Below are 17,776 nucleotides of genomic sequence, written 5' to 3' on the forward strand. Positions count from 1 at the left end.
TAAAAGTCATACATATTGGTTTGGAATAACATGAGGTTGAGTAATTGATGACTCTTTAACTAACGTCCAATTGATGTGCTTTCACTAATGAGGTCCATTTTATGCAAGAATATTTCGCATCAAACATGCTTTCATAATGCGTGCAACAGAGGGTTAAGGCAGAGAGTGTGCAGGATGTAAAATTTGCATGAATTGCTGTGCTGAATCTAGGCTGTGTGTTCATGCTGGCAGGATATGTTTATCAGAGGACGCCAGTGGCAGGTGGACATGATTTCTTATTCATTTCACCTTCTCTAACAACACATTACTGCACTGATAGAACTACAGTCTCATTCATACTATACAGAGAATCAATTAAATAAGACACCAGAAAACATACTGCCCCGTTTTAAAACTGGTCATGTTCGTTTCATCCTGAACTTATTGTCATTCTGCTGATCAGAGGCTTGGGAAAATGGGATTACTGATTGTGTTGGTCGTCCTTTTAACCTTCTAGAACAGCGTGATTCCTCAATACATCAAGAAAATTAAAATATTTCTGTCCACAGACTGTGGGCGACAGCGCCATCTAGTGGAAATAAGTCATTTGAAGTTGCAAAACGAGGCCTATAGGCTGGATAAAATAAGCGAACACCCAGTGTTATAGGGGTTAATATCATTTGTATAGGCTATATAAATGATATTATAGTGAAAAAACAAACAGACATTGCAATTATCTTATTGTTGTTGTGTATCAGTGCACAATATGTGGTTCTCAGCAGCGTTTAGTACAAGCCATGAATGAAATGGGCGAGTTGTCACACATCAAAAAAAGCAAATCATTGGATTAAGTTTAGCGAGGGCATCTGCAACCTTAACCGCCCAATTATTGTGTGTTTTAAGAACAACAGTAAAAGAATAGAGAAGAAGACTAGAGAGCAAAAAATGACCATGAATAATTGGGACTTTGAATACTTATTGATGTTCATAATTTCACCTATTCAGGGACTTTATATCAACAGTTTAAAGAGTAACACGCCTATAATTAAAGCTGCAGTGTGTAATTTCAGTACCTCCAAACAAGAAAACAAACAATATTTGGACACACCGTCCCAAAATAATGCATTTGGATGAGCCAAAGTTTTCATTTGGGATAATCAAACACACTGCAATTCTGGAGGTGCAAAACTCTGCTAAATAACACACTGAGGGTTTAAATACTGACACGGAAGTTGCAATAGTCTTTCTAACCTATTGAAACTGCTTCTCAAACATGAACAAATGTATCTGAACAAATGTAGGGCGGGACTTGATTTTGTCTGTGGGGAATTTATTGGATGATTGGGGTTTGCTATTGGTCGATCTCATGTGAGTGACAGGTTGCCCCGCCCAGAAAATGATGTGCACAGATATATCATTTGTAAATTTAGATATTATGGTGACTTTAAATGTGATTGTTAGCCTTTAAACTCCATTCCCAATCCCTTTTGCTTTTGACAAGTTCTGACAACCAAACTGTGCTGCTAAAAGCCAATCACACTGACCCAAAATTACCATAAAAATCATTTCAAAGGAAAAGGCACAAACTTTTTACTATGCATAAATGTGTAATCAGACAGCAGCTTCCAGATTGTGCGTCGCAAAAAAAAAGCATGCACTTTTTCTGAAACATAAAACGTGTGCTTTCCTTCAGTACGTCTGCGCACACAAACAAAGCACTAAATAGCACCTGAAAACATTAAGCTCACACTTCACAGTTAAGAGTTTGAAACCAAGCGAGGTATTTCACTATCGTGGTCCAATCATGGCTCATATTCCTGAAAATGTATATTAAAAACGGCTGAATTGTGTAGGGATGATTTCCCCTCACGCTTTCAGTGGAAAATGTTTAACAGCACATTTTGCTGTACAGTACGCAGTAAAGGTTTAGATGTGTGTGTATTAGCTGTGAAGGCCTTTTTTCTTTCACCATGACACTGTAGATCTGATGTTCAAGCTGGTAAGTTAACCTCCAGTGCTCAACTTTTTATCCTGGGAAAAAAGAAAGAAAAGCAAACAATTATTTAATCCTGTAAAAATCCTTTTTTAAAGCTGTACAGCAAAAAACTTTTTCTTAATTAGTATTTTGATTGCTATTTTGAATACAAGTTTTGAATACATGTCCTGTTTATCAAAGTGGCCCATTTACCTGTTTGGCGCGGTCCACACACTGAATGTACAGCGATGCGATGTTGGAACAGCTCATAGTTTGACCTTTATTCTCAGCATAGCACTTCATTATCTGACTCTGTAGATCCAAACACACTGGCTTGATCTGGTATCGCCTAGATAGATAGATAGATAGATAGATAGATAGATAGATAGATAGATAGATAGATAGATAGATAGATAGATAGATAGATAGATAGATAGATAGATAGATAGATAGATAGATAGATAGATAGATAGATAGATAGATAGATAGATAGATAGATAGATGGATGGACGGACGGACGGACGGACGGACGGACAGACAGACAGACAGAACAATGGATGGAGAGAGAGGGAGAGAGAGAGAGAGAGAGAGAGAGAGAGAGAGAGAGAGAGAGAATAAGTTATATGAAATTAAATATAAATATACAATATGATAAATATTAAAAATTGAAATGTTGCTTTGCCAATGAACTGAAGTAAGTTTAAATTAAAGCACCAAAATTATTAACTGAATTTTTTTTTTTAAACCTAAATAGCTATAATTATAATGAATAGAGACCTAATATAAAGTGTGACCTTTAAACCAAAATTAACATAAAAACTAAAAATTAAAAATAAAATGATTTAAAATGTTAGTAAAGCTATATAAATATCACAGTCTTGCTCACTCACCTGAAGCGGTTGGTTGCGTCTTCTAAGCCTTTCCTGTGATTTTCAGCCGTGACTTTAGTGAGTTGAGCCGTCTACACGACAGCAAAGAGAGACGGTCAACACACACAGCCACATGGAAAAGTTACGCAGAGCATATGAAAGATGGGATGAATCATTTTGCCTTTTCTTGCATCTTGGCGATCTGCCCCTGGAACAGAGCGTCCTGAATTTGCAGATCTTTCTCCTTCTCGTCGAGCTTCTGAGCCTACAGATATAACATCTTATGACCGGATCCACCTTTAAATCTCCCAAAAAATTAATTGATCCCATTTTTTTCGTCATGCTCATGATCTCTAAACTGAAAAAAACTATGCTAAATTTATACCAAAGTGTATGTGTGTGTGATAAATGATAAATTTGATAAATGCAAATTAAACCGTATTTAAAGGTGCACTATGTAGTATTTTTGCAGTAAAATATATATTTTGTTCAGTTGAGTTCTTACAATATCCCAAATGTTTCCAACTATTTGTAAATTGTGAGAAAATTGCTATTTTAACCAAGAACCCGGGACGTGTCAGCATTTGAGCGAGTCGCCTGTCAACCGCGTCATATCTCCGCTACCCTCGGTTTTATTCTGCAGAAGTGCTTTTCTCTTAGCAGTGTGAACATGTCACCGCAGCGCCAAGCAAATGCACAGAGTAACGTCATAACATCATTTTAAACACACTTAAATGTATCCAATATGATAAACAGAGCTGCTTTACCTTATAATCATGACCGGGAAAAGCAGAAGTGCGCGGGCCCGGCGACTGTGTCCCGTCCCGTCATAATAAAAGCCCCAGTGTTCGCGAGCCGTGTATTTGTTAAACAATCGCTCCAGCGGCCGTGCTCAGCTCCTCAACACTCGGCCCTGCTCTGCTTTTCACTACAGTAACGTTAATAACCGCATCCATCAACATGATTTCTGCCCGTGTCCTATTTTCCACCGGCTGTGAGGTGAAGACCACATGTCCTAAGATGCTGTGCTCACACTTGGCGTTATCAATCTACGCCATTGTTAAGAATAGGCGCCCTCCAGTGGACAGAAAGTTGCATAGTGCACCTTTAAGCATTCACTCACTCCTCACGTCTAATTGAAATAGAAATGGTCATAACCTCTTTGTAGAGGTGAAAGAGTGAGCCGCAGCGTCTTACCTTCCTCTCCATCCACTGGAAGACACGAGCAGATCGAGAGAGAGAGAGAGAGAGAGAGAGAGAGAGAGAGAGAGAGAGAGAGAGAGAGAGAGAGAGAGAGAGAGAGAGAGAGGAAATGAGTGACAGTGGAGTTGAGCAGTAAAGCACCAGTATATCCATTTCATGCATTTTTATATGCAAAGACGACAAGCAGATCAGTGTAGAGGTGGATGCAGAGAAAATGTTACGTAACATTATTAATCTTTTGAAGTTTTTATTTTGATATTTTCTCTTTTCGTATTAATTTTAGTAAAAGTTTAGTCATTTTAATATTTTTTTGTGTATATGGGCAACGAATAGGATCCTGTGTGCAGACGCTGACTTACATAATACTGAGTGATGAGATGCTCATCCTGAGTGTTCAGCTGCTCCCTCCTAATGGCATCTGCAAGAGTCTGTTGATAAGACACCTTCTCCTCCTCCAGAACTTTCTGGACCTCTTCCTGAATCTGGAGTCGGGCTGCAGCTTGAGCCTGGGCTTTAGCTTTAGCTGTCTCTTCCTCCAGCCTTACGGAAACACACAGTAAACACTGTTTAAACACTGAAACTCACTGCATTCTTGCATATGTTGATGAAAGATCTTGATCAGGTAAGATTTTACTGTTGTCGCATATTACGCTCTGCCATCTTCATCTCCTCGTTCAGGAGCTTCTGGAGATGTTCTCTGATCTCCTCCCTGAGCTTTTCCTCATTCACTAAACAGAAGAAACACAGCCGCAATTGAGCATTAATGGAGATTAAGTGCATCTTATGTACATACTATGTATTTATTATAGTAATAGCAATAACTGTGTAATAACTAGGTACTAATCCTGAACCTAAACTATGTAGTTACTTTTTATTTACCTGTAGTTTCTTAGGTAAGTACGCATAAGACAAACTCTTCTCTCAAGTGATAATCTGTTAAACTTGGACATCAAGTCAAATTTATTTGCTTTTTACAATACACATTGTTTCAAAGCAGCTTCACAGAAATGCCTTACTGTCACATTTAGCAGATTAGATACAAGTAATCAAGCAGTTGACATTTGCTATTTAGTATATGTGACCCTTGACCACAAAACCAGCCATTATGTATACATCATCTGAAAGATGAATAAATAAGATATATATGGTTTGTTAGGATGGGACAATATTTGGCAAAGAAACAACTATTTGAAAATCTGGAATCAGAGTGTAAAAAAAAAAAAATCTAAATATTGATCAAAATCTCCTTTAAAGTTGTTCAAATTAAGTCCTTAGCAATGCATATTAATAATAATAATAATAATAATAATAATAATATATACGGTAGGACATTTACAAAATATCTTTATGAAACATGATGGGTGGATGGATGGATAGATGGATGGATGGATGGATGGATGGATGGATGGATGGATGGATGGATGGATGGATGGATGGATGGATGGATGGATGGGCACTTGAGATTTGCTATAGAGTATATATATTATGCGAGTGTACTTTATATATTCTGATAAAGTTAAAATTATAAATATTAGGGATGCACAATATATATGGGCCACCATATCAGTATATGTTCATTTTTATGCTGTCATTATTATCTCAATAAGAAAATGTGTCCGTTATATTTAAGCCGATAAATAATATTATTTCCTTCAGGTGAAACACTTCAGATGCGCTCTGTTCACCATGATGGGTTTGAATTGCTCAAAATATGATTGAAATCATTTCAAAGAGGAAAATAATATACACAGCACAAGTCTGTTATAATAGGCTACATCAAATTATAATGAAAACATCATAATTGTGTGCTTGGGTCATGGCTTTAATGGTGAGACTTTTGTTTTTGTTATCAGCAATTCTGTGTCATTTGTAAAAATAAAAATTTGGATTTAGATTTATCAGCCAATATATTTCTTATCAGCTTTCAAACATAAAGAATAATCTGTATCAGCCCAAATTTGCATAATGGTCCATCCAACTTTATATATATATAGAGCTGTGTGGTTATAACGTTATACGGCGCACAGAAAATATCTGTACCATTTAATTGACTTTAAGACTGAGTTAAGCATTTGTATAAAATACAAGCTGCAATTAGAGACTTTGCTGGTCAATCACTCAAAAAAAAAAAATCAACCAGAATTTTTTTGGTAAACATCATTTACCAGATTATGAACTTACCATGTGTTTGTGGTAGAAAGACCTCGACTGGGTCAACTGAGGAAGGAACAACAGGTTTCTCAACAGGAGGAAGACAAGGAACCAGAGGTGTTTCAGTTGAAGGTGGACCCATTTGCGCCTTGGAAAGCATTTCATCTGAAGCAGATCCAGATGGTGACACAGGAGACTCCTCCATGACAGACGGAACGGGATCGGGTATGGAGATTGGGAAGGGTGAAGGCTCAAGCTCAGCAGGTGAAGGAACGGGTAAGTCTATGGGGTCGGCAGATGTTGCTTCAGCAGCTAAAGTAGAGGAGGACGGAGTCTCTACGGGTTCAATCAGTTCAGTAGGTACAACTACCGGTTCAACAGAGGATGTTACAGGTTCAATAAGTGGGTCTGTGGTTGGTGAAGGTGGAATGGTTACAGGTTCAGTAGTAGAGGTCTTGACAGGAGGTGGTGTTAAAGATTCAACAGGTGCACAGGTTGGTTCTACTAATGGAGGAGCAGTTATTGGTTCAATTGAGACTCGTGAAGGAGCATTTATTGATTCAGCAGGTTGAGGATCAGCCACAAGTATGTTAGCAGATCCAGGTTGAGGATCAGGCACAACTACATGCTCAATACCTGTAGGTGGAGCAATTGAAAGTCCCTCAGATGAAGGTGGTGTAGATGTTTCCTCAATCACAGGCGGCACTAAGGGTGTTATTGGCTCCGAAAGAGGAGGAGGGACCAAAGCACTGGCGTATGAGGGAGAATGAGGCATAATGGGTACATGACGTTCATCTGGAGCTGAAGACTCAACCGGAGTTATTGGTGACTGCATAAAGGATCTGGTTGGTGTTTGCGGGCGAACCACAGGTGGAGACACCTTCATACGATCAATCACCTTATCTGAAAGCTGTTTATCATCAGATCAGAAATAGCATTGATATACATTTTCTCTTGTTTATTACAATATGTGCACCATTGCATTTTACAATTGAATATTTTTCCGCGTCGCTAAAAAGTTTGTTTATGATGGTAGAACTTTTTTGTCCAGTTTATTGTAGCCCAAAATTAATTTACTAATATTTTTCAAACTTTGCAATATTATTATCAAGATTCAAAGATCTTCATTAGCTAATATTGTATTGTTTTTTTTAGTTTTGAAAATAATACAAGAGTTGACTGAATTTGTATTAATAATTAATAAAAAGTACTTTGACAATACCATTTCATTGATATACACTAGCTTTCAAATTCATGTAACATGGTATTCCTATGATGCATATCCAAAAAACATGGTAATACCATGGTATGTGTCTAACAAAATTTGTACCATGGTAAGTTTCGTCAGTATTAGGTAGGAGCTGGGCTCTGCAGTCACTGGTATACTAGTGAAGTCTGTTTTGAAACTAATATGTCAATATGTAATGGGAAAGTTTACCATGTCTACGTGTAGTATGCATGCTTAGTATGCAAAGCAGGTTAACATGCATGCATGCATGACCCTTAGGCTATATTTAACATAGCATACCCTGAACTGCAGCACATTTTGTCCTACACGCATAAAATCTCCACAATGCATTTCTTGCATTTTGCACGATATTAAAAAGATATCATACTTATAATACAGTTCAAGTAGGTACGGTAACAAACTTAGGTTTCAAAGAAAGTTTCGTGAGATCAATAGAGATAATGTGGTGATAAGAATAAAAGGGAAAAGCCTTCCTCATAATTGTATTGTTGTCTAGTTAGTACACTTACCCGAATGCCCTTTACAAATGTAACCTCGTCGTCCGAGTCGAGGGAAACGTGGCGCGAGCTGCTGTTGCCTCCCATCACCGCGTGCCTTTATCTCTACAGTTCAATGTGAAAATTATTGTAAAGAAAACACAAAAGGGGGATTTATCCGATAAGAAATTCAGCACGGGATATCTAATATCTGCCGAAAAGCTCGTGTTCAGTTCGGCCCTTCCCACTCTCTCTCTCTCACACCCTGAGGAATTTCTCTCTACAGCCCCGCGTCCATTCAAACCTCAGAGAGACATACAACGATTTATTTAGGCAAGATAATAAACGTTTATAACCGAGATCAAATCTTTTTTGTTTCCAATATATACATCTGGGATCATAAAATATTTAAAGTTTGTTTTAGTGCATTTGCGATATGTTTGTGGGCGTGGCTAATATGTTAATAATACATTAATAATAATTCAAAATGGTTAAAAATATACTGTTCTGTGTAGGCCTACTAAAAATGTAACTCATACTCTTACATTTATTTTGCTCAATCTCATTATATTTATGTTACAGTATTCACAATAGGTGCATTCATAATTTTTTTCATCGACAATTGTTCGAAATTTAGAAGTCCGAATCGTGAAAGAATTGTTTTGTGAGACTTTTTTCTCACAATTGCAAGTTATAAAGTCAGATGTCAGAATCGTAAGTTATAAAGGCAGATTTACAAGATATAAACTCGCAGTTCTGAGAAGAAAAGTCTTACCTTTTTTAAATTACCTTTTTTATTCTGTGGCGGAAACAGGCTTTCATAGATTCCTCCTTATTTGTCTTTAGTAAATTAACTTCTGATGTAATAATAATTAATAATAATAATTAGTTACATCTATATAGCGCTTTTCTAGGCACTCAAAGCGCTTTACATATAGGAGGGAATCTCCTCAAGCATTATTAATTGCATTAAATACTGTAGACTATAGAGTAAATCTACACTTTTATTTGTACGCATTTCAATAGTAAAATTCTATTGAATCGAATTGAACAATACTTACACATTTTAATTGCATGATTAAGGAGTGTTCAGTTATGCAATTAAAATGATAACTATCATAATTTATACAGAATATTAGCTATTAAAAATATAAAAATATTATATAGGATTATTCAATTCAATTTTATGGAATTTTACTATTAATTGAAACGCGTGAATAAAAAAAGTCTTATTTTTTGTGTGTATATAAAACAATAGTGGATTCAACGATAAAATGTAACATTATAATTCATGTTTTTAAATGTAACTCTCTCTTTACACACTTTAGTCAGTTGTATATTGTTCATTTGAAAGAATAAAAACATGCAGTTTCATGTCTATCCTTGTATTGTTCAACTGCTCGAGGCTGATTTGGGATTTAGAAAGTAATTTGTGATAAGTAATCCGATACTTTTTAGAGAGTAATGAGGAGAGTAATCTAATTAAATGGTTGAAGATGTAATTAGTAGCTGAGTAGTATAAATTACTTTTTTAGAGTTACTTACCCAACACAGGTTACATGATAAAATTTGTAAAGAATATTAACTGTGTGAGATCATGGGCAACAAACATATACATTAACATTACATTTCCCCCATAACACCCCTGTGTATTGATCCCTCAGACACACGCTTTTAAGGTCAATGAAAATTAACAGAACACACTCGGTGAACAAACCAGCAGATTAGATTGAAAGAAGTGCACAAAAGACAAAGATTTCCTTTAGTTTATGAGGTCTCAGTGTTAGCTGATAAAAAACAACATTTCTTACACAAATTACACAAAATTGCAAATTCTAGCCTCATGAACATAACACTCAGACAGTTTTGGCAGTCTTTTTTTCTACAGTATTGCTTTAGCTCACCCTGATACTCACCGGACCAACTACAAAATGTCAAAACTCATATTATGACTACAACTTAAAATTATTACACAACAGTTTCGCATTACCTTTTGTAGTCATATTTACGTTGTTTCACACATGTAAGTAGGCTGACATTATTGACTAACTGAAACTGGCAGCGATTAAAAATTGGAGCAGAAATAAATACTTATGAAAATGAATACGTACTGCAAGTCCTCAATAGATCAGAACTGACCATTATGTCAGCTGAAGTAAATATAGTACTAGGATCAAAAGGAGTCTCTATTTCTGCAAACACAATCTGAAACAGGTCATGGATTGTGCACGCTTACAGACAAATGCTCAAACACACACACACACACACACACACACACACACACACACACACACACACACACACACACACACACACGGCTCAAAAACAACTCAACCACTCATCAATTCACAGCAAATCAATGAAAAGTGACACACAAAAAAAACACTCGCAAGGGTCTAAAGAGGTATTACAATTCCCGTACAGTTTACTTCGCCTTCTTGTCGGCTTTCGCTCCTTTCATTGCCGCACGAACGCTGGACCACACTTCGGTGTAGAGCAGCGTTCCCAGGAACACCACGGCCGTTCCCACCCAATGCCAGGTTGTGAAGGGATTACGGAAGTACAGGATGGAAATAATGAGGCTCAGAAATTTGCGCAGCGTGACCACCAGTGTGACCGTGAGCGAGGCGCACTCTGTGGTCAGGATAAAGACGCCGCGGATGCACACGTATCTGAGAAACCCGGCTAAGGACGAAGTATGCAACATAACACTGACTCCAGACAGATTTCTTGGCAAGTTGTCATGCAATTAGGATTTTACAGTTCTGTCCAAAAATGCCAATACAAGCCTATAAACAAAATGTTAACACAGGGTGTCTACAGATTTGATCAAGTTAAATGTAATACTTTTTTAGACCTTTTTTTTTTTTTAAAGGAAAACTTTATTTAAGACTTTTTAAGGACCCGTGGCCACCCTGACAAATAAAGTGTTGGGTGTAATTAGTTACTGTAATTTTTCACTTGAAAAAGTAAAGTAAGGGATTACTCTTCTGATGTAATTGAACTAAATACTAAATAAAATTATACATACTTCAATAGTGGACTTAACATCACCATTTAAAGTCTAACTTTAAAATGCATGTTTTTATGTATCCATCTCGCATTTTTAATACGTTGGTCAGTTAATAAGAGTAATTTATGTGGTTTTATATTATGTATTTGAATGAATTAAAAGAGCTGTTTCATGTCTAACCTTGAATTGATATAGGATTTAGAAAGTAATTAAAAAGTAATGAAATACTTTTTGGAGAGAGTAATTTGTACAGTAATCGAATTACACTATTGAAGATGTAATTAGTAACTAGTAATTAATTACTTTTTAGAGTAACTTACCCAACAAAGAACAAATATGAAAGGATACTGCGTGATGACGTTCATTAGGAGGTAAAACCACATGACTGGCATAGACTGACCAATCACAGGGATTTCCACTGGAGCTTTGAGACAAACAAAAAAGCCAAACAAAGTCAAACCTTTTGTATAACGTACACTATCGTTCAAACATTTGAAAGAAATTAACACTTTTATTCAAGTCGGATGCATAATATTGATCAAAAGTGACAGTAAAGGCATGTATAATGCTGATCTTTTGAACAAAGCCTGTTTTCAACATTGATAAGAATGTTTTGTGAGCAGCAAATCATATCAGAATGATTTCTGAAGGAGTAATGATGCTGAAAATTTAGCTTTGATCACAGGAATAACTTACATTGTAACAAATATTCACATAGATAATATTTCTCTCTTTTTTTACTGTATTTTTGATCAAATAAATGCAGTGAGGAGAAGATTTACAAAAACTGTTTTAAAAACATGCCAACCATAACATTGTGAAAATGAGTTTATAGTGATGAGGAATAATTTACTAAGGCCCCGTTTAAAGCTGGTATTTAAATCCATGTGTTTTGTCCACTTTCAGCCCCTTCTGTCCTGATTTCTGGGGGGAGGATCTATGGGTGGGTAAATGTAAGGACTTATTCAGATCTTTTCATCAAATGGATGAAATAAGCTCACGCAATTTACATATGAACGCATCCAGAGATGACACGCGGATGACACGCGGAGAGCTGCAGCTTTCGTTTCTGCTCTGACAGACACAAGACCAGCTGAACGCTGTGAGTGTGTGTAAAAAAAAATCAGGAATGGAGAGAACATTGAGCTTGTACGTTTCTTGCCTTCAAACCAAACTTGTGTCTCCAGCCGACAGTTAAAATCCCATCTGGCTAGTGCACATCCCATAATATATCATTCAATAGGCCGAGAGCAGACGGTCTTTTAGAGGCTGTTCGAGTGTATTTTACCACATGAGCGTTTACACTGCGAAAGCAATCTTCTTAAATGTGTTTTCCACTACCTAAGTAGTTGAAAGTTCAAAACATTTTACACCTGTATTTAGCGTCGTCCACTTTTGATCTGATCATCCAAAACACATCTTAACAGCAGGTGTAAACAGGGCCTCAGTGACTCCCTATAGAATCAGACTCACAGCTCTGGCTGAAGAGCACGGCGTGTTTGTAGATGTCCGTCGACAGCAGGAGGAACCCTGGTAGCGGCAGACAGTGCTGAAAAAAGGCAGAGAAATTCGACTCAATCCCAAAAACTCACATATGCCAGCATGTTGCACAGTCAGGGACTCACATTGTAGAACAGAGCCTCCTTGGAGTGTTTTCCATACTTCTTGTACAGAGTTTCTTGGAAAATGCCCATTCTTGCAGACATTAGCAGTGCAAAGGTCAGCATGGCGATACCTGAAACACAACAGCACTAATGTAACGGAATCTCTAGATTATGCAACTGGTACCGCAAAATTAATTAAACATTTAACTTCTCACATATATTCAATAAATGCTTTAGAAGGGCATACTAACACACTACCAACACTAATTTAGCAGTATATACACTACCATTCAAAAGTTTAGGGTTGGTAAGATTTTGTAATGTTTTTTAATGAAGTCATTTTTGCTCACCAAGGCCGCATTTATTTGATCAAAAATGCAGTAAAAACAGTGAAATATTATAATTTAATATAATATAATTTATTATAAATATTAAAATAAGTGTTTTCTGTGTGAATAGATGTTAAGAGTAATTTATTCCTGTGATCAAAGCTGAATTTATCCTCATTACTCCAGTCTTCAGTGTCACATGATCCTTCAGAAATCATTAATTTGATGATGTATATATATATATATATATATATATATATATATATATATATATATATATATATATATATATATATATATATATATATATATATATATATATATATATATATATATATATATATAAACTTTAATTCCATTCGGATGCATTAAATTGATCAAAAGTGACAGTAAAGGCATGTATAATGCTGAGCTTTTGAACAAAGCCTGTTTTCAACATTGATAATAATGTTTTTTGAGCAGCAAATCATATCAGAATGAGTTCTGAAGCAGTAATGATGCTGAAAATTCAGCTTTTGTTTCACATAGATAATATATCTCTTTTTTTTTTTACTGTACTTTTGATCAAATAAGTGCAGCGAGCAGAAGAGACTTTAACAAAAACATACCAAGCATAACATTTTGAAAATATAAATGAGGATCTGAACTAAAATGGTACTATGCAAAGTTTAATATGCAGTGAATACCTGGAGAAAACAATCTACTTACTACTAATGTGAAATACAACCATTTTAAAGCCACAATATGTAATTTTTCGCCACTAGAGATCACTTATTCAAAACAAAGGCGTAGCTTGTAGGCTGCATGTTTTCAAGTTTTTCATTAACCGTTAACCGATGCCCTTAGCGGTTAATACTCGGTTAACCATAGTGTGCGTCAGGGTTATTATTTTTAGTTTATTAATTTGACGACCGCCATCTCTGTAGTGAACGCGCCTATAGAGAGAAATGCACATCATGGATTACATAATCAGAGAGTAGCCCATTTATTTTCGTTTTAAATTGTTAAAAGACATTTCAAGCTTTCTTAAGATAAATTTCATGTCTGCGAGGCGTACGCTGAGTTTCGTTAAATTAGGATGAGATGCGCTCCAGTTCACGAGCAATGCAAGTGGCCGCGAGGGCGCCTGCATGATTAGGGCATGTAGTAAAATATGCAGCCGAGAACGATTCACACAGCGTTTGACTCGTGCGGCTGAGCCTCTCCCGGCAGAGAGTTCAAGCATCTATGGACTCGTTCCTTCAGCTCTGGCCATCTTGCTTTCAGTCCGCGATTAGCTTTTTTTGTTCTCTTCATTACAGTTAAAGTAACGTCTGCTTTTCGCTAGTCCCTCACAAGTTTCTCACTTCAAACTTTCTTTCTTCTGCTCCGTTATGCACAGCGCGCGCGGCTCCCGCTCTGCTTCTGCCCTAATGCGACTTTTAGTCCAGTGCGACGCATGTTATTTTCCTCTTCATGACGCATATTTTGACTGGTGCGACTCATACTCCGGAGCGACTTATAGCCTGAAAAATGCGGTAAGCACTGCATTGCAATACTTACATTTTGCCCTGTCACTCTAATTTTTAAAGTGCTCCCACCACGCTCTACTTTTCTTTGCCCGCTTCATGTTAGAAACTAAGCTGGTCATGACTTCTTCTTGTGGATATTACAAATGTCTGGGAGCGCTCTGGCGGTCTCTAGTGGTGCAAAAATATATTTCAACTAAATTCAAAGCACGTCATTGACGCCACTTAACCGAGCAAAATGTTTCACTCGGTTACGCAATTTTTAACGGTTAATCGGTTAACCATGGACACCCCTAGTAGCTTGATGGCTGGATTTCGCAGAGCTTTTATTATGCCACGCGTTTCTTCAAAATAAAGAGAAATCGAGGGTAACGTGTGCATGATGTCATTAATAGGCAACGGAGGGTCCACATCCTGGTTAAAATTGCTTAGTTCTCTGGATGTAAACATTCTTGGAAACAATTGGGATAAAGTCAACAAAATATATAACATTGTTTTAGTGGGTTTTGGATATTTTATCCAAAAATCTTACATATTGTGCCTTTAAATGCTTACTAATGCCATTTCATGTAGTTATTTTTAATATATAATATATAGTGTACAAACATGTAATGTGCAGTGAGAATATTACCAAAAAGCCAATGCATGAAGGCATAAACACCATCTTCCTCTGTGGCCCCTTTCTCAACATTCTACATAAGGATCAAACCTGATGTATTAGGTGCAGATAAAACGTAAAATAAACCATTGCAATGCAAGTATGTTGTGGATATTATTTTGAAAAAACTTTTTTGCAACCCAGGCTTGGTTTTGCAACTCACCACTTGTTTGGCCGACATAATGGTGCAGATGAAAATGCCCACAGACACCAGCACGATGGACAGATATTTACTCAACGAGTATCTGCAGTCAGAATAAAAGTAATAATGTGACTGAACAATATGCAAAGCAAACTGAAAGCTAAAGAGGCCATACTAGACTTGATGCTGTTTTTATTGGAGTAGTAGAGTAAGTTTTCATGCTTGAACACATTATTTCCTCATTTTCTCCATTGTTGCAGTTCGTCTCTTCCCAGTCTGTCAGTAACGCTCTGTTTAGTTCCTGTCTCTAAGAAGCCCCTCCTTCTGAAAAGCACAGTGTGCTCTAATTGGTCGGCTGGAACAGTGTGTTGTGATTGGTCAACCCCTTCGAGCGTGTTTGGGAAATGTCCCGCTCCTTACTATAACCGCCAGATTCAACACACTGACTAACTCAACCAGGCCCCGCCCCTTTAATTTGCATATGCATTGGTCAGGAATTACTTAAATTAGGAATATTGTGACGTGTTCTTTCCTTGAAGAAAACCTGATCGTCAACATACCTTTTCTTCAAGATGACAATACCGAGAATCATGTTGGCTATTAAAGATCCCTGTGAACAAAACAAGTAGTTAGCGCGATCTAAAGGGCACAGTCCAAAGCAATGAATGAATGAAGCGAACGACACTCACTGATCTGAAGATCATATGCAGTGGCATGGCGATGTTAAAGTTCAGGGCGTAGTTATTGATCACGCTGACAGTAAAGAACATAGTCACCATGATCACATAGTTCCTGCAAAGGAGAAAGACATCAAAGGTCATGACAGACAGCTGATGGACCGGAGGGAAAACACTGTAGTGCATCGAACCATATGTGCATTTTATTACTACTCAAAGATTCCATGACATGCCCTTATACAGAAATGAACGTATAAATTATATTTAAACAAGGTCAAAATCTGTCCTGAAGCAAAACCAGTTAAGAACCACTGAACGTATGGGATGTGTCTTATCCTGGCTGTGGGTCTAGATTTAGCACAAAGACTGTAACACAAGTCATCTTGTTGAAGTTTAAAACTGCACGGCTATGTTTGGAATGGAATACTAGCTTAACGCAGAGGCTTTCAAAGAGGGGTCTGGCTAAAAGTCAAGTAAAAATAATAATAATAATATTAAAATTAATTAATAAAATAAGCAAATAAATTAGATTAAAATGTATAGATATATATTTATATACATTTAAAATATATATTTATATAAATAAAGACAAATTTGATAAATAAATAAATCAGTATACATACAAACATTGATCAGGCATAACATTATATCTCATCATCACGGCTCCTGTTAGTGGGTGGGATATATTAGGCAGCAACTTGATGTGTTAGAAGCAGGAAAAATGGGCAAGCGTAAGGATTTGAGCGAGTTTGGCCAGATTGTGATGGCTAGACGACTGGGTCAGAGCATCTCCAAAACTGCAGCTCTTGTGGGCTGTTCCCGGTCTGCAGTGGTCAGTCTCTATCAAAAGTGCTCCAAGGAAGGAACAGTGGAGAACCGGCCACAGGGTCATGGGCGGCCAAGGCTCATTTATGCACGTGGGGAGCGAGAGACTATATTATAGAAGGAGCATTTTATATTGTTGTCACAACACCACATTCATCAAGTGGTGTCCAGTTTTCATATCTGATATTCAATGCAAATATGTACACTATGCAAAGCATGCACACACACAAAAAAAAGTAAGAGATATTAGATGTAATACGTATGCATATATATCCATTATGTTCACCTGCACTTATCTGTTGACTTACAAACCACCAGTGACGAAGCAAGGCGTTTACCTTTCACCTAAAATAATATAATCAATTAAAGGCAAATACTGCCTTTTATCTCGTTCAACAAGAAAAACTGGTTGTTTCAGTATAACTGCGTTTAAAAAATGATTTTTGTAGAGTGATTTTATATATTTTGAATTTTACAGTCTTTGTGCTAAATGGATTAAATAAAACGAAGGGAATCTGACACATCATTCTGCATTCACCATTAATCACCAATAATAATCAACGAATTTCCACTGTTTACTAATCTGGTTTGACAACCCAAAGCAAATGTTTACATGTGTAAGCATATAATAATAGTATATTAACCTGAGGGGTATGTGTGGCTTTTTACGTCCAAAGTGTGCCTCAAAGATGAACCCCTCCAGTGCAATGAAGGCAAACTGGGCAAATGTGACAATATTTCCACATCCTGGGAAATCCCTGCAAAATATATGATTTAAAGAAGTAATAACTGACAGCATATAAGAAGTTCGCATTCTTTAAATACACAGTGATACGAAACATGATTGAGAGGCATGCAACTCACCTAACCAAAAGTTCCAAAAACACAACATTACTGCAGCAACCAACAAACACCAAAGTGGTCGCAAATAACGTATTCATTGCTAAAGGCTAAAATGAAACAATCGCTAGTTATTTCAGCTTTACACTAATCCGGATGTTGGCATTGTGAATAATAAATGTGTACATGTTCTTGCACTCGCTTCAATGAACACGTCTCACGTCTCCTTTTTTACGGTCTACCGACTACCGGCGTTCCTGCTTCCCGTCTCGTATTGT

General features: G+C 36.9%; 2 protein-coding genes across 3 annotated transcripts; both read right to left on the reverse strand.

Moving 5' to 3' along the window:
* Positions 1-382: 382 nt before the first annotated feature.
* chchd3b (coiled-coil-helix-coiled-coil-helix domain containing 3b) lies at positions 383-8,173 on the reverse strand. 2 transcript variants are annotated; one of them, XM_067436506.1, is made up of 9 exons: positions 7,936-8,173; positions 6,208-7,087; positions 4,661-4,754; positions 4,386-4,566; positions 4,021-4,035; positions 3,005-3,088; positions 2,845-2,915; positions 2,168-2,303; positions 383-2,010 (listed from the first exon to the last, which is right to left on the reverse strand). In XM_067436506.1, the coding sequence occupies exons 1-9, from the start codon at positions 8,008-8,010 to the stop codon at positions 1,984-1,986; spliced, it is 1,563 nt and encodes a 520-aa protein (XP_067292607.1). In that variant the 5' UTR covers positions 8,011-8,173; the 3' UTR covers positions 383-1,983. The 2 variants fall into 2 exon arrangements, with proteins under 2 accessions (XP_067292607.1, XP_067292608.1); XM_067436507.1 differs by lacking the exon at positions 4,021-4,035.
* Positions 8,174-9,654: 1,481 nt separating this feature from the next.
* slc35b4 (solute carrier family 35 member B4) lies at positions 9,655-17,771 on the reverse strand. Its single transcript, XM_067436829.1, has 10 exons — positions 17,523-17,771; positions 17,303-17,416; positions 15,846-15,948; positions 15,717-15,766; positions 15,178-15,259; positions 14,988-15,048; positions 12,541-12,650; positions 12,389-12,464; positions 11,264-11,339; positions 9,655-10,574 (listed from the first exon to the last, which is right to left on the reverse strand). The coding sequence occupies exons 1-10, from the start codon at positions 17,597-17,599 to the stop codon at positions 10,328-10,330; spliced, it is 996 nt and encodes a 331-aa protein (XP_067292930.1). The 5' UTR covers positions 17,600-17,771; the 3' UTR covers positions 9,655-10,327.
* Positions 17,772-17,776: the final 5 nt, after the last annotated feature.

This window comes from Pseudorasbora parva, chromosome 25 (genome assembly GCF_024679245.1).
Source record: "Pseudorasbora parva isolate DD20220531a chromosome 25, ASM2467924v1, whole genome shotgun sequence".
In the NCBI taxonomy this organism is placed as follows: domain Eukaryota; kingdom Metazoa; phylum Chordata; class Actinopteri; order Cypriniformes; family Gobionidae; genus Pseudorasbora; species Pseudorasbora parva.